The 21,620-nt window shown below is 40.8% G+C and overlaps 1 protein-coding gene and 1 long non-coding RNA gene across 3 annotated transcripts in view; one reads left to right on the top strand and one right to left on the bottom strand.

The window, feature by feature from the left end:
- Positions 1–21,620, top strand: part of FAF1 (Fas associated factor 1) — a 344,159-nt gene that overhangs the window by 24,395 nt on the left and 298,144 nt on the right. Inside the window, exon 1 of one of the 2 annotated variants that reach the window (XM_053244220.1) lies at positions 12,608–12,995. The exons of the other annotated variant lie outside the window; for it this stretch is intronic. Within the exon in view, the coding sequence (XP_053100195.1) occupies positions 12,951–12,995 (45 nt within the window). The 5' untranslated portion in view covers positions 12,608–12,950. Of the gene's footprint in view, positions 1–12,607; positions 12,996–21,620 lie in introns of those variants that run through there. 2 annotated transcript variants of the gene reach the window in all.
- LOC128322621 (uncharacterized) lies at positions 10,286–12,516 on the bottom strand. Its single transcript, XR_008305825.1, has 2 exons — positions 12,117–12,516; positions 10,286–10,418 (listed from the first exon to the last, which is right to left on the bottom strand). It is a non-coding gene; the product is annotated as an uncharacterized LOC128322621 (long non-coding RNA).

Below are 21,620 nucleotides of genomic sequence, written 5' to 3'. Positions count from 1 at the left end.
CATTCTGTTTCCCACAGTGTCCCACCAGCAGAGGCACTCTTACCCCTGGACCTTGGGGCCCCAGCCCATGGCCTCCAAGGTCCGGTGGTGGGACCTCCTGCCGCTGCCACCACCCCATACCTGCTGCCCCACCACAAGGTCAAACTGCCAATTGTTTCAATAATTCTAGCCACTGAGGAGTGGGGGTGGGGTGAGCCAAGCAGGCGTCCCTCCGTGATGGCGGAGGTGGTAGCGAGTAGAGTGGGACGGCCACTGGGCCTGACCGTCTGGCCCAGTGGCCCCCGAGAACTGTGAGGCACTCCAGTGTGCCTGCATAGTTGGAACAGAGCATTCCAACACTCTGCCTGCTACCACTGCACCATGGGGGGAGGCCTGCTCGGCTCACCCCCCACCTCCAGCGGCTAGAATTATTGAAAAAAATCAGCAGTTTGGCCTGATGGTGGTGGGGGGAAGCCCACAACCATGGTGGCGGCGGTGGGGGGGGGGTTCACGGCAGGTGTGGTTTCGGTTCCAAAATTACCTAGGTGTGCTACTGCCCACCAGATGTCTCTGGGAAGCCCAGAAGTAGGTGATGAAGGCATGCCCCATCTCCTGCTGTTGCTTCCCTCTGAAATGGGTATTCAGAGGCATATTACCACTGAAACTGCTGGTAGAAACTGGTGTCTAACCCCCCCTTAAAGTCATTCAGGCTGGTGGCCATCATGACATCCTATGGCAACAAATTCCATAACTAGTTATGTGCTGTGTGAAGAAATACTTCCTTTTAACTGACTCAGATTTCCTGCTGATCAGTTTCATTGGACAACCCTGTTTCTGTTGTGTGAGAGCGGGGGAACCCTTCTCTCTCTCTCCCTCCCTCCCTCCCCACTCCATACATACTTTTATAAACTTTATAATGTCTCCCCTTAGTCACCTTTCCCCTACACTAAAAAGCCCCAAATGTTATAGCCTTTCTTCATAAGGGAGGTGCTGCACTCCCCTGATCACTGTGTTACAAAAAAAAAAAAAAAGCTGCTGCTGTGCAGCGGTGGCAGTAGCTGCAGGTGGGGGGGGGAGGAAAGTTCCCCGCCTTTTAATTTTTAAAAAAGCTGCCGCCGTAGCAGTAGCTGCAGGGAAGGGGGAAGGAAAGTTCCCCTCTTTTACTTTAATTAATTAAAAAAGCTGTTGCGGCGGCAGTATTTGCTTCGGGGAGGGGGGCAACTGGGCGAGGGCAAAGTTTCCCCTTTTGCCCTCTAAAAGATTGCCACAGTGGTGGCGGCTGGCTGAAGGCAGGGGAGCGAGGAGGGAAGAGTGCCCCCTTTTTTAACCTCTCAAAGCCCACCATTGTGCGGGCAGAGGCAAGCTCAGCTTCTTCCTCCACCCAGGTTACTGCATGCCAGGCTCTGCTACCTACAGCTCATTTCCGGCTTTCCTTCCACATGGAAACAAAGCTGGAAGCGGGCTGCAGATAGCAGAGCTTGTGTGCAGACCGCTCACTTGGGAGGACGACAGAGCTGAGCTTGCTGCTGCCCACACAGTGGCGGGCTTTGAGAGGTTAAAAGGGGGGGGCACTCTTTGCTCCTCGCCGCCCCTGCAACCAGCCGCTGCCACCACTGCGCTGATCTTTTAGGGGGCAAAAGGGGAAAACTCCCCACTCCCAGTTGCCCCCCTCCCTGCAGCAGCTACTGCCACCTTGGCTTTAAACAAAATTAAAGTAAAGGAGGATGGACTTTCCTCTTGCCCCCTAATGCTGCTGTCACCCCAAAGACAGACGTGCAGAAAATTTGAGGAGCTGCTCCTCAAATGTTGCCACTGGAGGCAGATGCCTCCTTTGCCTCTGTATTAATCCATACCTGATTGTGCTTGCCCCCTTCTGTACCCTTTCCACCTCTATAATATCCTTTGGGGATACTCTCTGTGTAGATCAGAACATGTGGAGATCAGAACTGTGAATACTGGCTGACCCCAGATTAACAAAGCACTGGTGCTATGGGGAAACACTAGTGCTTCTAAATAGTTCAACTAACTCAGCTCCACCACTCATGCAGTAGGGTGTGTGTGTTTGAATCAGCTTCCCCTTCCCATTGAACTGCCAGCCAAAAATATGTCCCTGAGGGCTGTGAAACCCTCAGGGACATCTTTTCAAGTGGTACAAAGCACTTCCAGGGTAAGGGGAGGTTGTTCAAATTTATCCTGCCCTGTACAAAGCGCTGGTGCAGCATTAGCCTGGAACTCTTCAGAAGCATTGGTGCTATACCAGTGCTTCTCGCATAGCACCAGTGGTCCTGAACTTCATTAGTCTGGATGTCAGCCAGTGTTCCAAATGTGGCTGCACCACACATTTAAAAATAATTCCTGTTGGAGTGCTGTGTGAGTACGAATGGAGTGTTGCAGGCATTAGAAGTAGCCTTTGCTAACATCCATACTCAAAAATCTTACTTGTTCAAAAACCATTTTTGAAAAATAATGGACAACAATAATGAAAAAATAATAATGGACAATAATGGAAAAAAATAATGGAAAAAATAATAATGGACAATAATGCATATAACAAAGGACTACTTCCCCAAATATATATGATGTATTATTAAAAGAGAAATTGAAGTGCACCTTATTATATAAAAAGAGATGGGCACAAGACTTGGACCAAGAAATCACTGACAGTTGATGGAAAAATATCTGGAAGTCCTACTCAATGCTTTCTTCTTCTTTAAACATAAAGAGGAAATTTATAAAATATTAACCAGATGACACCTTTCCCCCTCAAACTTAGCTGCGGCAAATCCAGATATGTCCCACTTGTGTTGGAAAGGCTGAAGTAAAAAAAGATTTTTTCTATCACCAATGGTAGTCTTGTTCATTTATATACAAATTCTGTCTACAAGTACACAAACATATTAAAGCAATACTAAACATAGACCTGGAGTTAAGCCCAATGAATTATTTATTGGACTTACCGCTACAGTCTCTACTCACCACTTCAAACTATATCAGCAAAATTTATCATTGCCTCACAATGGAAGGGAAAAGGGCACATATCCATTAAAGCATGGTTCAACAGAATATGGTCTACAATGGTTATGGATAAATTTTCTATACTGTTGAAAAATGATACTGATCAAAACTTAAGTGCACTATGCTATGCCAGGTGGGAGCCCTTCTCGAAATCTATAGAAGAGGGTAAGGACCTAATGCATGACCCTGATGCTCTAAACTACATTTACTCTTGGTGAAAGTGAATGTTCATTTGTAGAAACCAGCTGATTCTATCTGTATGTTCAGTACTGGTTATTTAATGGAACAATGCAGGGGGATTGATGTTATAAATATGTCTTATTTTTATTCCACAATATGATACCTACCTATCGTGTTTTAAAGGGGGGGAAATCTAATAAAGTTTTAATTTAAAAGATGTAGCCTTTGCCACTTATTTCTCTAGCACAGTGCTTGGGGATAGGCATACCTGAGTGAAATAAAATTGAGCTATGCCACAAAGAGAGGATGCTGCACCAACTCCCCATGAGCAGGGATATGGGGTCATTTGTATACTTGATTCATTATGTATAGAGAGAACCAAATGGAAATCCTCAATTGCATATTTGCTCCCCTAAGCAGATATAAAGAAAGGAGGGATGATTTACTATAAAATGATGGAAAGAGGAGAGATTTGAAAGGAGAAAGGAAATTGGGTTGTGAAAGATAAAAGGGAAAATTTTGCACCAAATTTTTTATTTGGTGCAAAATGTCTTGGGTCATCAGTAAGGATGAGCAGGAAACTATCTGTTAAGTTGAGGTAGAAAGCTGCCATTTTTTTTCATGGCCTTGTCTGGTACCAGACAGTATTCCATTTCCCTCTGAGGAGTGGGGAGAAGAGGCCTATCTTTTCCTACAACATGCAGCTTTTAACACTTCTCCCCCTCCTTTCCCTGCTCTTGTTTTCCTTCCCTTCTTGTTAAATAGGGGCAGGCCTTTCTGATAGCAATCTGATGTTCCTTAGTTATTTGTAGTCATGTTTTCAAATGAAAATATTGATAGTTGATTTTTAATACATTTTTTGTATTTAATTTGAAAAAATGCTGAACCTTTAAGTGGTGGCACAAATTTAAAATATTTCTATACCACCCAAAACTTGCGTCACAGGGAAGTTCACAATTAAAATCATTTAAAATATCAAATTAATTATCAATTAAAATCATTTAACCATTAAAAGCATTTAAAAACCCTGTATTAAAATTTTAAAACTATAAATCTAATTAAAAGCCTAGGTTAATAAATGTGTCTTCAATGCCTTTCTAAAAGTTGCCAGAGATGGGGAGGCTCTTATTTCAACAGGGAGTGCATTTCTAAGTCCAGGGGCAGCAACAGAGAAGGCCCATTCCCAAGTAGCCACCAGAAGGTTTGGTGGCGACCACAAACTAACCTCTCCAGATATTCTTAACAGGCAGTGGGACTCATGGCTAAGAAGACATTCTCTTAAATACCCAGGACCTTAAGCTGTTTAGGGCTTTATAGATGGTTTGTTTGTTTGGGGCTGTGTTCCAGGTCAGGTTAGCAAGTAGGATCAAATTATGGTTCAAATTTGGTTCTGATTAATACCAGAAAAATACCAGCTTTCTGTTTTCACTCTGATTGTAGTGACTCTCTCTGTAGAAATCTGGGGTGTGTCCCCATAGAATCATCCTATAGTCCTTTGGCATCTATCTATCTATCTATTTATCTATGACATACACATAGGCAAGTACATTACAGTACTTGGCAACACCACAGTTGAATGTGTGAACGACATCTATTGAGTTTGAAGTCATAGCAGATGTTCCATAATAGCCTTTTCACATGTGCGGTTCATCACTAGATTCTGCAGTAACTGAATTATAAACACGTGAACTTGCTCCTAGTTTGACACTTTAATGTATGGGAAACAGTACCTGAGGGGGAAAAAACCAAAATGGTATGGTATAGGGTTTCTGCTCTGATGTCACTCATTTCCCTGTTTGGTCTGCATTACCCCTGCATGGCCATAGATTGCTGACATGATCTGTAGTATATATAACAGAGGGATCACCCCTAGATCCCCTATGTGACCAAGGCCATTATAATAATGGTCTCACATGCTCTTTGATCCCTTTATTAAATTGCTTTCCTGTGTGTAATGATAAAGAAACAATTCATATAAATATGTATCAAAGCTGCACCTAGCAATGCACCGTACTTTAGCTAGCAGAAGTCTATAGAGCAGGGCTACACAACTTTGGCCCTCCAGCTGTTCCTAGACTACAATTTCCATCATTCCCGACTATTGGCCAGTGTGACTGGGGATGATGGGAGTTGTAGTCCAACAACAGCTGTCCTTTTGCTCCTACATAACTGGAAAACAAATTTATAATTTATCCAGTACTTTGTGAAAAATCACGATTTTTATTGGATGAGGGAGAGAACAACTGCATTTTTAAAACTATAAACTAAGACTGAATATGATTTACACAATATAAATTTACCTCGTGTCAGTTAATTCTTTGCATTGTGGGTTCACTTCAATTGTTTATATGTCTTCAGACATTATTCCAGTTTTGCCCATGGGAGCCACAACAAACAAACACTCAACCACAGCTGATGTCTGTAGATGATATTGCAACATTGTTGACAATGCAACAATTTTAAAGCCTTGACAGGAACTAATTGGCCTCCACCCAATTTTCAAAACTTGCTTTTCAACTTTTTTTGTTTTTAAATAGCCACTTTGTAATATGTGTGGGTGGACTTGTTTTCCAGCTAAGTATATACCCTCTTTGGTACAAAACAGCAGGTTTTTCACATAATGTGTTTAATGCCAACACTAATATGAGGATTAAAAAAAGAAGTAGACTATCAATAATTGCTATACCATCTGTCAGTTATAATAAAAGCATGTCTAACAGTAGCTTATATCAAGAATAACCACGGTATTCTTCAATCATCTTTTGCTGCTGGCTCTTTAAGGACCTTTCTGTTTTCTGATCTATGTTATGGTTCCCTCTTGTAGAGAGTGTATATGCATAACCACTTTGCATTTTATCAGGCTGCAATCCTAAACACACTAAAGAGTAAACCCTGCTAAACACTTACTTCTTCTATGATAGAAGGATTGTGAAGTTAACTTACTTCTAATGATAGAAGGATTGTGAAGTTAACCTTGTATCCTCTCTCTCTTTGATTTTAGTCCTGTCTTTCTTCTGCAGGAAGCATATGGATTCTGAATGGGTTTGTATACATGCCTTTGACAAAAGCATCAAGAAGTCATTAAGAAGCCAGACACAAATCTAAACACCTTACAGCATTTTGTCACTCCTGCAAAAGGCAGAATTGACTTGTGACTGATTTGTTTTGACCTTGGGGCTTTTGTGTCACCATAGATTACACAGAAGATTGACTAAGGCAGACAGGATTCACTATAGAAGCAAACTGGTGGTTTTTATAAGATATATACAAACAAGAGATGGAGACTATCAGGAGAACTTTTATATTATGAAATGCTTTAGACCCAAGGATTTACAAATCAGAGTTTGTGAAACTTAGTAAAGACTCATGGTGCTACTGCAGCATATATAGTCATAGGTGAAGCTAAAAAGCACTACAGGCCTTCCCCCACCCACACCCACCCCTAGTTCCACCTTGTATTCATGTTATTGATGATGGATAGAGCACAGAAGGGTAAACAAATGTACATTCCATTTAATGAAGGTTTTACATGTACATTATAATTTGATTTAAGAAACAGTCAATTTACAGTGCAATGCTATGCATGCTTACTCAGAAGTGCTTCCACTTATTTCAGTGAGGCTAACTCATTAACTGTGCAGAAGATTGTGGCCTTAATGTCCTAAATCATGATAGGCTTGTATGCAGGGACATAGATATAAATTTAAAAGGGGGGGGGAAAACAAATGTCTCTGGGACACTGAGGGAGTGGGGTTTGCCAGTTGGGTAACACCTTGCGGTAGCAAGCATTACTTGTCCCATTAGCTATCCTCAGTTGCATTTGAATGGGAGACCACATGTGAGCACTGTAAGATATTCCCCTCAGGGGATGGAGCTGCTCTGGGAAGAGCAGAAAGTTTCAGGTTCTGTCCCTGGCTTTTCCAAGATAGGACAAGATTATTATTTTTTAATAGGACAAGATTTTTTTATTGAACCAACAAACTACCAAAGCATACAGTAGGGCTGAGAGAGATTCCTATCTGCAACCTTGGAAAAGCCACTGCCAATCTGTGAAGACAATACTGAGCCAGAAGGACCAAGGATCTGATTCAGTATATGGCAGCTTCCTATGTTCCTAAGTATATATGTTTTTAAAATGTTTTTGGGTCAGGGGAATGAGTGATTGTGTGTGTGTGTATAGGGGAGATAGGGAGTATGTGATACTACATACATAGGAGGGAGAGAAAGGGCATGACAAGAATGTTTTATTTTTCACTATGTCCTTATAGTTCTTCTGCAGCAAAGACTGGGAGGTGGGGGAGAAGAAGGTGGCAGATGGCCCAGGGGCCTTTCTTCATTTCTCCCAGGGTCCACTTCAGCCTTGCTATGCCCCTACTTGTATCTGGTGCCTGGTCATTCTTATCAAATGTTCATGGTTGATTGCCAGTTAGCAAGGAATTCCAGAGATGGAATTTTTGTACATAACTTCTGGCTGTCTCCTCTTCTTCTACTGTCTTCTTTCTCCATAAGGAAATGGTTGTTTGTGTAAGACAAAGCCATGAATCATCACAGCAGTGGTTTTAAGATGACTAGGTGTGTATCAGTATACTATTGCTACCACTTATATTATGTTTGTAGGACTGCCAATTCTAGACCCTGATTCATGTTACACTTCATGGGGCTGATTCATGTTACACTTGGTGATTAATCTACACAAAGGCAGTAATAATGCTTCTGTGGGGTGTTGCCATAATGTTTGTATGCCACTTATGCCATTCACATTCCTGGTGATGGCTGTGCTGGCATGAAGCAACTCCACACAATTGGATGGAATTAGTGGTAATGAGCATGCAAATACTGAGCATGCAAATAGTCACTCACCTTCAGAGTGACTGTGTAGAATGATTTTTTTCACTTACCTCAACATGGGTGGTAGGTGCAATGGGTCTGAGAGGACTATACCTTTAAGAGCTGCACAGAAGGAAAAGTTCTGCCAGGGGGAGCTCTTCTCATCACAGGGCTGCAATATGAGAAGTTGCACCCAATAGAATTATCACTTCTGTGCAAATCTAAAGATACAGGAACTCTCTCAGGACCTGAACCTAAAAATCCTATTTACTTGCTTCCTGTTAGTTTGTTACAGCAAGAAAAACAGAGTTTTCTGGCACCTACAAGACTAGGAAACTTTTTGTATTGTAGCACAAGCTTTTATGGACTATAGTCCACTTAATCAACTGTGGGTCCTAGTTCACAAAAGCTTTTGATACAGTTTATTGATCTGTAAGGTGCCACAAGATTCCTTGTTGTTTAATTACTCACTGTATCTAGTAAAATATACTATAGGAAGTTCTTGTTTTGCCTCTCTGCAACTGTACATACAAGCATTTGGACCTCAGGCCTATGGCAATCGGAATCAAAGAATGGAGATGTATACATTTTGTTGGTTCCTTTCTCATGGACACAATTATGTTTAGATACATGATCAGAAAGAAGTGCATTGTTTAGGCATCAAAACAACAAAGTTTCCTCCATTACCTCTTATTCCTAGACGCTAGTCTAAAAACAAGTAAAATACACAAGTATATGCAAAAATATGCACAAGTTTAATACGTATGCAAACAAAACACAGAGTCTGTGACTTTGTCATCCTGAGATATTTGAATTGTTTCACTTGTTCAAGTTGGACTCCATTAAGGAACCAGCGATGTAAACTAGGGCGCCTCGCAAATACTACAATTTTGGTTTTGGAACAGTTAACTTCAGCTTGGTTGGAAGCTATTGAAGGAAGATTGCAGTATTCCGGATTTTCGCCTGCAGCCATTCTTAGTTTGCCTTATGAGGAGGCTAGGAGCAGACTTAAGGAAAGGATTCTGGATGTGGAATCTCAGATTGACAGGAGTCTAATTCCTAGGGGTGTTTTCCTGAATGTTGAAACTATAAGCTATTCTCCAGCTAGATATTTATCTCTTCTTACTGTATCTAAATTCTGTAGGGCTTTAACTTTGGCCTGTTGTAACGCCATGAATACAGCTGTGCTGCAGGGGAGATTCCAAAATACTCCTTATCATGGTTGTGTTTGTCCATGTGGATCGGGAGAAGTTGAGACTACCATGTCCTTTTGCATTGCCAATTTTACAGTGACATTAGGAAGAAATATATTTCTCCTCAACTTATCCTGTTTCCAGAATTAACTGAAATGGACTATTTAAAATTAATTTTAAAGGATTGTAAAGAGGAGAATTTATTCAATGTTGCTAAATTTTGTTATATTTGTGATGTTATTCAGAATGAAGTTGTTAATTCTAAATGATTTTATTTTTGTAATTCTGGCCATTGGCTGTGCTAATAAAGACTATAGACTTTGTCACCATGCTAGACAAGTTCAGCTTGCTAGGCAGGTAAATCTAGGTCTTATTGGTAGTTCTGAGAATATGGGTGTGAAAAAAGAGAATCTCATCATCATCCAAGAGATGACCAGTCATTTATCGAGTTAATCAAATTCACTCCACAGGCAGAGCTATACCAAAAAGATGAACAGAGAATAAGATAGCTGCAACTGAAAAATGCAGGTTATATATCTGAATTAGTATATGAACTGGCATGCTTGTGCATGTACATCTCACTGTTGAGTGATGCAAGAAATGAGTTTAAAATGTATTGAGGGCTGCAGCCATACTTCTATACTACATGCATTTAAGATTGGGGTGCAATACCATGTTAGTAGAGTTATTAAATGAAGTCAATGCTTCTGTGAATAAATCTGTGACTGTATTTTTATTCTCAGTAGGCAGCATCCAGGCTAGTTAGTCATGACTAAGCACCATTGAAATCAGTTAAACAAGTTAGTCTTAACTAACTTAGTCTGGATGCAATCCACTAACATGAACGTAGGCACGGAAGAGAGCTTGTTTAGTTTGTCAAGGAAATAAGGACAAACTATAAAGTTCTGTCCAATGGTCTCTCTCTCTCTCTCTCTCTCTCTCTCTCTCTCTCTTTAAAGAAGGACTTGCTGTGGAAAAGTAGAAGACAGATGTGTAGCAGCTTTGTGTATGTTAACGAGAGTTATTATGGTAGAGTACAGTGGCCCAAAATCCAGATGCTGTAAGCTTGAGAGCAACATATACACCACGGCTTGGAAAAATCAGTCCTGTGTTTAATTTCAAACATGAGAGGTGCAACAGCTCAGACATCTCCAGAAAACCACATTTTCTTACCTATGAGTATTTTCTTCTTGTCATAGCTGTAGAGGTATACACTATGGTTACCTGGTAGAAAAGAAAGGCATACTGTATCTTCTCAGAATTTTTTTATTGTTCCTCTGTATGTTCCAAATGCAAGATCTAGTACTTGCATACTAGATCATGAGAGCCAGCATGATGTAGTTGTTAGAGTGCTGGACTAGGACCGGGGAGACCCGAGTTCAAATCCCCATTCAGCCATTATACTTCCTGGGTGGCTCTGGGCCAGTCACTTCTCTCTCAGCCTAACCTACTTCACAGGGTTGTTGTGAGGAAAAATAAGTATGTAGTGCACTGCTCTGGGATCCTTGGAGGAAGAGCGGGAAATAAAATAAATAAATAAAATAAATACTGAAGATAGGTTGAAGGTCTGACCAGTGGTTCAAATTAAGCCCTGCATCACCCTCTTCATTTTAATATCGCTGTATCCTTTGGAAATAATAGTCAGATCAGATTAAGTACCCATCCTGAGAAGAGTCAAGCAGCAGCCTTTAGGGTTGTCATCAATTAAACAGGTACCCACTCCCCAGAACCATGCTTCTTAGCTAAGAAATGTTAGGAATATAGTTCAGCTAAGGCTACCAGATCAAAACTTCATATTAGACATGTTATATCTTCTTTAGCTCTAGTACCAGTCTGAATATATATGTTTTGCAAGAATATATATTTTGCACCTAACCTCATTTAGCCTATTCACTTTTTATCCCAGCTCAAATATTTAAAGCTTATGATAGTTCCCCCATATTACTTCTGAACCTTAAGCAGATACTCTGTACCCATTTACTTTCACCACTGTTGAAATGGCTCAAAGCCTAACTGGACTCTACAGCGAAGAAATAGTGCTTTAGTATACAGATGGCCTGCTGTTGATCATGTTCCAATTTCTCTGAGCTTATGAATTTGCTATGTAGCTAACAAGTTGCTGTCTCATATAACTCTCATGAGAATAATAATGGACAGCTTCAGGAAGCTTATGGTGTGCACACCACCTGCCTTTTTACTGCAAGACCTTTTGTATGCTCTCACAGTGGTGCTTTACAATCAGTACATTCTAGTTCTGCAAGTGTCTCAATGTGCATTTAGATTATGGATTAGCACAAGTTCAGTCATATTTATTGTATGTCAAATATTTAATGTATATAGCTCACAAAATCTGAATGGATGTGGATATCTGTCTCAAAAAGTGTGAATACAGATTGCTGCAGCTGATGTGTGGTGGTACTGCAACTGAGTTTACTGAAATTTCCAAAGCAAGTTTTAGTGCCACTCCACTACTAGTTAACTGTCGAAACAAAGCACCCACACTTTGTTAGAGTAGCAACTTTTCCTCCACTCCCCAGCAATGACAAGCCTGTCCCTTTAACGGGAACAAGCTGAACAAAATAAAGAAATGAAAGTTTTCTGCAGTTGTATCTTCATGCTAGAAAGGCACTGTCTAAAGGATGCTGTCTCCCTATAGGGTCTCTGCCAGAAAAAGAGTGGCAGTCCTGTACTTCGTGGTTAGCCAGCGATACTGCGGCTCTATCCCGAGATTAAGAAAAAACAAATCACTACACATTATGATTAACAGAAGCATAGCCTCCAATTCCAAAAGTTTACACTCCTATGTACACTTAGTGCCCATTGACTTTATAGTCTGACCCCATGCATGTACTCAGAAGACAGTCCCACCTATTTCAGTGGCAAGTACGAGTGTCTAGGGCTAGAACTGCAGCCGTTACTTACTTCCGAGAAGCATATCAGGGTTGCTCGAGCCTTGCCATTCGGCCAGATTCATCGCAATCCCTAAACTCCTTCCGCCGAAGAGGGCCCTATAACACCATGATACAGAACAAAGAAGAACATATACACTGGCAAGCGAATTTACAACTCCATAAGAAACGCTGCAGTCTTTCCTCTCCATGTCTGCAGTTCTCTCTCAGTAGCAATTCTTTGTTGAAGCCGCCCTTGTTGTAACTCCTCCACCGCTCTTTCTCTTTGTAAGCAAGATAGGGGTGCTCTCCTCCGCTCCCTGCCTGCACCATTATCAGGCCTGCTGCTAGCTGCAGAGAGAGGACGCCCCTGAGCAGTCCGTTCTTCATCGTGATCCTCAAAACTGCACTCCTCTCTTGCACAACCACCAAGTGTCACCCCCCCCGCCCCCCGCTTTTGCCGGCTTCATCCTGGCAAGCATTTGACAGGAGGACTAGTCACGTGGCAGCCGGAAAGCGTCTCTTTGCGACTTCAATGACAGGCAAAATGTGCGACAGCCGTTTGCAAGACAGGGAGGAAGCTTCTCTAGAGCCTCCTCTCCTTTTTTAAAGGCAGGGCTGACTGCTGGCTTGGACCCTGTAGACCCCCATCCCCCTTTCCCCCTCCCTTGTCGCTGGGACAGTAAATCCCGGGAGAGGGGATACATTTGGGGAGTAGCTTTGGGGAACTGGCTGACTTTGGAGTTTTTGATGAGATCTTAGTCTCCTTTCTCTTTCCCCCACCCCCAACTCCCTTGAGCCCAATTCTCGCCAGCAGCAACCTCCAGGTGCTCAGTTCAGACAGGAGGAGGGCACACGACCGGCTGCAATGGCGTCCAACATGGATAGAGAAATGATACTGGCTGACTTTCAGGTAAATTTCAAATTCTACCACCTCCACCCCTGCCATATTCTAACCCTGATTTCCTCATTTTTGTTTCCCTTTCTCCTGTTTTTCTGCTTCCTGTGCTTTTGTGGGGAAATTTAAACTCCTGAATTGTGAATCCTACTCTAGACAACTGTGGAAGAATAGTAACAGTCTTGAACATGTTTATTAGTTTGCATCTAGTTCTCAGTATTCCAAGGAGTAATAATAAAAAGCTGCTTTACAATAAATATGGCACTCTCATTATCTTTGTCCTTCACAAAGAAAAAATAATTTTGGATGAAGGCATATGTTTCTCTTTTTATCATATATTTGTTTTCTTCATCTCCCTTGTTCATTTTGACAATTCCTGTAAGCCTTTAATAATAAATAGATTATTACATTGGACATCAAATAAGATACTATCATTAGATACCTGCTAGCATTTCAAAGGCCCATGCCTGCTTTAAATTGTGATATGAGATGAAAAATGTTAAAAGGAAACAGGAGATATCCAAAGTATGTAAATCCACTAATGCCCTTTGCACTGAAATCGATTTTAAAATGCTTTAGCTTAAGTCCCAGAATGCATCTCTTTCTCAAAGAAACATTTAGTAATTCTGTAGGAGTTTGCTGTCATCTGTTGGGTATATTGTTTTGGGATATTTTGATAGATTTTTAAAATTAATGTCAGTTAATAATGCAGTTTCTTCACTAGCTTTCTGTTTACCAACACCTGACTTTTGAGTCTGTAGGATAAAGTTCAACCAACCCCTAGATATTTACATCAATGTATGTATTTTAAATGTACACTTAGCATAACTAGCAGCCTCCTTTGTCATGCTGATATACAGATGTTGCAATCCTGTTTGAGGTGTGTGTTTAAAGATGTAGATAGTAAACCTAGCTTTAGGACTTCTTGAATAGTTGTAGGTTAAAACTAAAATCCAGTATTTTACAAAGAGTGTGTCTGTGTTTGGTGATTTTGTTAAAAGAGAAGTACTTCCAATTTTGTTTTTCTGTATGTAAATGCTAGATTTCACAACAATAATTTCCAATAAATATTCTGACTTTCATAGAAAATGGAATGGGTGCATATTTAATGGACAATGTATCACATCAAAATAGTTTAAAAAATAACTAGGAAAATTAAAATGCCTAAATCTATTATTGGTATCTTACACTTACTAGCACTATTATAATCAATGGGTCTTTGTAGGAGAATGAGTGAAATCCATCAGATAGAAGTTTATGTGCAAGGCTGTAGTCAAGTACACTTACTAGCATGTAAGTTCCACTGCCACAATTCTACTAATACCTTTATTAGAACCAATCAACATGACATAAAATCTTAAGCAAGCTTTTGAGAACTTTAGAACTCTTCACAGATTGGTTGTTGAGCAAAGTCCACTGAACTCACTTCTGAGTTAATCTGCCTAGGATTTGGCTTCACCTCCCATTTGTTTAGGATTGGCAGCCAGTTTATAAAGGTTGGACACGTATATTTTGACATTTTAACTAAAACTCTATGGAAATAATTTATATATTATGTTTTTTTAAAAAAAATGTGATGAAAATATTTACATACACACATCATTTATGTGTAAAAGTAATAATATGGTGTATCTGTATTAATATTTAGTCCCTTTAATGATAAAATTGTATCTTGTAGGATCAGAAACTTGGTTATCTTGCTACAGATGTTCAGGATCTAATTGGGCAAGAAAATTGTAGTCTGGCTTTACAGATTGGGCCTAAACCTGATTAAATTGCACTTCTGAAGTTTCCAGTACATATGCCTAGGACTGCAACCTTATTGAGTAAGACTGAAGTGGGAGCTGAACTCAGAACTCACAGGCCACAATGCATTATGCTATAACTAGACCACATCATAATCTGATCTCACTCCTTGGATGTTGTTCTGATGTATTTTTAAATTGCTATGTTTGTACAGATGTTAACTGAAATTTGAATATTGTACTTGCATCTGTTTTGTTTTTACAACTTGTGATTGGCTTCTATGTGTTCGGGAAATTCTGAGAATTTTCCCCCTCTCTCTCTTGTTGACTGAACAAGGAATGTGCTGAGTATATGCTGTGGCTTATACAGCAGTCCTTTGCAAGTGGTGCACACAAAGTTAAACAGATACTCAGTGTTTCTGTTTCATATCTTTGAGGAAACTATTATATCTAGGCTCTTTTTTGTAGTCTCAAATTGGCTTTTTAGTTTTCTTCTTCTACATGAGTTTTTATTTATAGGGAAGAGGCGTTTGTGGGTTTTTTGTTTGTTTGGAGTAAGAGTATCAAACAAATATGAAATAACAAGGTTTGAGCAATACCACAGAGATGTGACGACTCGGAAAAAGTTAAGAAAGCAAGTAGTTCTAAGCAGAATGAATGGCGCTTACTTTCCACTTCTTTCAAAATCCAAGGCATATTCAGGGGTTAAAATGAAGTCCATTCAATAGTGTTTGATTTCTAATTTTGGTAATTGTACTTGTTTAAGTTTTTTTAAAAAATACAATACATGACTTTAAAAATAAAATTCCCCTTTTAAAGGGAAGATGGTTATAATGTGCATGACTGCTATCTGTTTTCAAGATGATGTTGGGGATTGTGATGAAAAGATTCACCCTACCCTAGAAAAGTAAAGTGTGCTGTGGAGTCTGTGTCGACTGCTGGCAACCAAAGAGCCCTGTGGTTGTCTTTGGTAGAATACAGGACAGTTTTACCATTGCCTCCTCCATTGTTGGTATCAGATTGTATGAGATGATGCTTTGAATCACTCTTTATGTGCTGTGAATTTGGTTTATATTGGTTTGTAAACACATGACTTCTGAAGGGGTGGTGCTTTAGAACGTATCTCTGTCAGACCACCTTCCCATATGTTGTGAATTTGGTTGGTATCAGATTGTAAACACAAGTTGTTGGGGATTACATGCATAGACATTATGATCTCCTAAACTTCTTCCCTTAAAAAGTAAGCTTCCTTAGTCATGGAAGCTAGACCTATCAATGGCAATTAGGCATGGAAGTGAAACTGAATCTCCATGTTCAAGGGCAGTATGATGGATCTGGGTAACAGACCAGGGTAGTAGGAGGGGAGTGATCACTTTCCTATTCTACTTATGAGTTTGCAGAGGCATGGCATGTGGATGGCTTTGTTGGAAACAGAGTGCAGTTTTATATAGACCTTGGTTGAGAGTTTGTGGCTCTCCAGTTATTGGACTACAGTCATTCACAATGCCAGGGATGATGGAAGTTGTAGGCCAACATCTGCAGGAGGGCTGTAGTTTGAGACCTTTGGTCTAATTCAAAAGATACCAGAAATACAATACCCTTTGCAATATATCTTCTTGCTGCTTTCCATACCAAGCTCTCCTCTCAAATAAGTTCATAAGCTATACAAAATACTAGTATCAAGATCTGCCTCTAACCCAAATTAAAACCGAGGAAAAAGGAGAAAGAATGTGGCCAGGAATATTCTTTATCCCTCCCTTGCTAACTGAGCAATAATAATAATAAACTTTATTTGTTAGTTGTCCCATAACAAATTATTTGTTAGCCGCCCAGAGACGTAAGTTTGGGTGGGGTATAAATTTGATAAAATAAATAAAAATGTTCTCTGGGCGGCTCACAACAGAGGATTAAAAACACATAACACAGCAAAGAGGCACCTTTTAAAAGTGGTGATTCTCTTAATCTCTGCAAGGGGAGAGCAACTGGCCCTAGCCAACCTCAGCACAGCATTTCTCCAGTGGCTGTTGTTTTTGGTCTACCTTATGTTTCTTTTTAGATACAGCTTCTGGAGCTCTACAGTGGTTATCATGCAAAAGGGGTAAGATTTTAGTTGATCTCTCCTTCCCCTGGAAGGCACTTGGTGTTTTATGAAATGGTGGCATATGTGCACCCAAAAATATGTCCCTGCAGGCTGCACTCAGTTTCAAGTGGACATTTGGGTGGCAGACCTTCAGTGCTCCAACCTGCAGTGCACAACTTGGGATTTTGCCCTCCTTCCCCCTGCAAATCAGAAAAAGAGTCACAATAAGTTATTTCTTGATCTGTGAGGGAACTATGCTTAGTACTACTATTTTTGAAAGAAAGTGGGAGCTGTATACCTTTGCATGGAGCGCAGCTAGGTTTATCCTGTATTCTCCCTTCATTTCCTTCTGAGTGGAAGAATGACAAGATTATAGGGATGGAATTATGGCCATGGGTCCACCATTTCATAAAGTTCCACAGTGCTTTCTCAACTCAAAGCAACAAGGATGCAGATACAGCACACACTCCGAGTCAGAGTCGGAGTGTGTGCTAGTGATCTTTATCCCAGGATCCCAGTTCTGAGAAGTGCATCATTAGCCTAATCATACCTCTTCTCTGACCCCTCATGATGTAGAGGTTTGCTGTGCTGTTACAAAGGGGTAGAATGGAATGGGAATGTAATCTTTTTCAGTAATTGACCAGACAAAAATACAACACAATAGATAAGTAGTAACCTCCAGCAATCATGATTCTGCCAGTATTTTCTTACAAAACACCGTTTACAATATAACAATATATGGTACAATCGTGAGTACACTCATGGTTTTACCGATTGCTTCCTTACACAGCTTGCAATGTAGCAAAATTTTGCCACCTTGGTGGAAACATTAATATAACTGTTGGACAAAACGAGAGACATATAAAAGGCTGATGGCCTACCTGGGAATCTAGACAAAACAGGTGTACAAAGGGGTGTTGCTTATACTTTGAGTGGCTGCCATTTTAAATCAAAATGGCAGGTCGTAAAAAACAACAAACAACCTCCTGCTAGGGTCCCCAGGACTCGCTTGCATTTGCTGTGGATTTGGTTTGTATTGGACTGTTAACACAAAAGTTATTCGCGTGGGACACATGGATGCACAAACGAATAACACAGTGAGTGATATCATAAAGTTTCTTTTCTTCAGAAAATAGGCTAAAACTGCTTTCCTCACCATGACATGAAATAATTGAAAATTTGGGGGAAAGTGGGGGTGGGGGGGGAAAGGTTTTAAGGATAAATGAAATCCTGTTAATTACTTTATAGCAATGTTTATTTTGAGCTTTCCCTCTAAAACATGCATTCCATTTGTGTTTGTGTGATAATGTTGAGGTTTATGTAACATTTCTAAACCTAAATGTCTTGCTTGTTTACTATAGTGCTAATGGTTTGTATTTCAAACTTTTATTTTTATTGAAATTGAATTGGAAATGATATCTAAGCAATTTGGATTTAATGTTTATTCCCTCCATCACTTCCAGATTTCTGGAATTTTATTTTGGTTCTTTTGTCCTTGAAAGGTAGGAAACTTTGCTGAAATATAGGTAAAATCTAAGCTTTTAGAAACTGTTATTAATACCAATATTTGGGCATGATCCAGCCAAAGTTTACTTTAAAAAACCAATTGGTTTTAACTGTAATTGTTTCAAACATATGCTTAATTTTTCTTATTAAATCAATGGTATTTCAAAGTGGTTAAGTTTGGCTGGATCATGCCTTTTGTTTCTGAAGATGTCAGAGGTGGGAATCAAAAGGATTTCTGCTTAATTATTTATCTCCATAATGGGCAGATTTCTGAGCTTAGGGAAGAAGAGGTAGGATCTGGGCCAGCTTTAAGGCCAAACAGGCCTGATATATTTCTGCTTCTGATATTCGAAGTGCAATCTCCTAGGATCCATCTGCACACATACAGATCCCCAGACTGATTGTGTTTTGGCTCTTCCTGCCTCTGTGATCTGTGTTGAGGGTTGCCCATGAGTTGGCTGAGTCATGTGCCAAAGCATATGACCTGCTGAATCCAAATAGCAAAGTAAAATGAGCACACATAATCACCTAATTGTAGCCTGTATCCAGTCAGGAGCTGTCTTTGTACAGGATCATCTTGTGCCACTCTGTTCCTGTTGAACAGTACAATGTAGAGAGTACCTCACAATTCCTCCCCCAAGAGTACCTGTCATGTTGGAAGCTCATGTGCAGCTTTTATTTCCTTCCACACACTGTTCTTTCAACTGCATTCCCCTCCTTGATACAAGGGATGTGCATGGAACCGGTTTGGAGACCCTTTATGGGCCTCCGAACCGGTTCAAAGAACCGGCGGTTCTGCTGGTTTGACGGATGTGTGTGTCCAGTTTTAAGAGTGGGAGAGGGTGCACTTTCCCCTCAAGCCACTTCCCGCCTGCCACTCTCCCCCCGTCGGCATCTGTTTTTTAAAAAGCCCATTGGGGGCGGCAGCGTACCTCTCTGCTGCCCTGTTGCCTCTGTTTTCCGGATATGACCGGAAGCCTCGGATGTGTCTGCGTGTGCTGGTGCGTCAGACCTCTGGCCATATTTGGAAAACGGGCAATGAGGTAACAGGGAGGTACGCTGCTGCCCCAATGGTTTTTTTAAAAAATGGATGCCGATGGGGGGAAAGCAACGGAAGGGGCAAGTGCACCCTCCCCCACTCTTAAAGCAGCACCCCCACCACCTTTGAGCCTCCCCGCCATGGTTCCATGCACATCCCTACTTGCTACCAGAGAATGTTTGCCAAAGAGAGATAATCCTGTGAAAATTGTAGATAGACATTTGATTCACTATAAAAAACAACAACCAAAAACCGTGATCTAGTGATACCTCTATATGAAGCAAACTTAGAAAGAAGCAGGTGAAGATGTATGGGACAGGGAGTTAGACGGAGACCTTGTTATCAAGAAAGCTGAACAAGCAGCCATGGGTGTGTGTAGCTCAGGGGCGTAGCTAGGGGAGAACGGGCCTGTGTTCAACCCTCTCTCTGGCGGCCCCCCAGAGTGAGGGAGATAATGAAGAAAATAGGGAGGGATGGAACTGGAGGGCCCTCAGGAGCTGGGGGCCTGTGTTCTTTGAACCCTTTCGCCCAATTATAGCTACACCCCTGGTGTGGCTGGTGGATGCAGTGGGGCAAGTGTGTGGGTGCAGTGGGACTTGCTTCCCTTGCCTTGTAATATGGGGAGCGTTGCTTGAGAAGAGGGCTACCATGGGGTATATGGGGTGGGAGGAAGGATTAACAGAAAATGAGTTAAAACTAAATATGAGAACAGTGCTTTTCCATGGCTAACAAAGCATTGCCACCCTTTTGTTGTTGTAAATATAAAAGACTCCTTCAAAGTATTTTGGGATATGCACTCCTGTTCTAGTGAGTTCTCATCCACTCAATGAAATGTTTCCAGTATATGCTAAAGTGTTTGAAATTGGCAAGTCTCCAAGGGGAAAGTATGTTCATAACTGTAATGTGACAACTAGGAATGTCTTTCTGTATTTCTACATTATCCTTCACCTAGGGCATCTTCTTAGCCACAGAAGTATACCATTTCAAAGTAATCTATGACTTTATAGATTAACAAGCACCTTGATTTGTGCCCAAAGCCACTGGAGGAGTATGAGTGGCCAATAGAGATAATGAACCACACTTGTTGAGGTCTGTTCTACATCATCTGGAGTCCCTGAACAGCCTTCAAGGGTACATTATAGTACTCTAGCCTGGCTATCTAGTTGTAGGCACTAACCCATTTGGAAGGTCCAGGTTCAATTATGTATCTCCACAATACTCTGAATTTGAGTACTGAGTGGCGAGGGAAGGAATTATCTTTTTAAATTTTAATTTTAATTAATCAGTTTTACATATCTCTTTAAAGGGGGGAAAAAACCCCTAATGAAATAGTTCCACAAATAAAAGTAGCAACAATGCAGCAAAATGTTAACATTACAGGGGATATCTATCAGAAGGAAGGAAAGATATCTAATGATGGGTGTTCCCAGCCTTCTAGGGCATTAGGTTCCTGTTCATGATTACTTTAGTCATACCAGGATCTGGATAGAGTCCTTGCACACACATCTGGCCCTCTGTGTTTGCCTGGATATTGAGTAAGTGCTGAACCTGAATGACACCTGGGTTAGATGAAAAATAAAAAGCTGAGCTGAATGTTACTAGTACGTTCTTCATAATTTTGCCTGGTAGGAAGGAAACTGAAAGGCAGAATGGAGCCTTGCAGGATTTCTCAAGGAAAACCCTGAAGCTGATGAGCAATTTCCCATCCTCATGCTCCAGGAAGTCTCTGTTAAGGAGAAACCAAATGACTCAAGTGTGGTCCAACAAGTGTTGGTCAGGTTCTGTGGCTATGCCACCTGTACTTCATTATGAATAATAATATCAAAAACTATTGGTCTTTAGGTGGTGATAGTTTCAAGGTGTAGTTTCAATGCTATATGCATGATGAAAGTTGGACTGGCAGGAATGTTGGGAACTTTGCCTGTTGCAGCCTGAGCTCAGGGCAAGCAAGTAAGATAGCAGGAGTACCTTTTCCATTGAGAGCCAGTGCTATCCAGTTGATAATAGGGCTTTATTTGTGTTTGGGAGACCTTGGGTGTGACCTTAGCAGGTGACTTCGGGCCAGCTAGAAATACTCTTGGCCACAGTTGCTCATCAAAATCAAAATAGGTCATTATTTTCCCAACCACCCTGTAAGATGGGAAGAATAAACAGCATAAATATTGTAAAATACTTCATAAATTAAATGTACTATATAAAGAATAGCGGTTGACATTCTGAGCTGTGAAATGTGGGCAGTACAGAGCCCCCACTGATGATACATGTGTCTA

This window comes from Hemicordylus capensis, chromosome 4, assembly GCF_027244095.1.
Source record: "Hemicordylus capensis ecotype Gifberg chromosome 4, rHemCap1.1.pri, whole genome shotgun sequence".
Classification (NCBI taxonomy): Eukaryota; Metazoa; Chordata; class Lepidosauria; order Squamata; family Cordylidae; genus Hemicordylus; species Hemicordylus capensis.
Note: the sequence above shows the minus strand (reverse complement) of the source record. Positions and strands in the feature narration are given on the sequence as shown.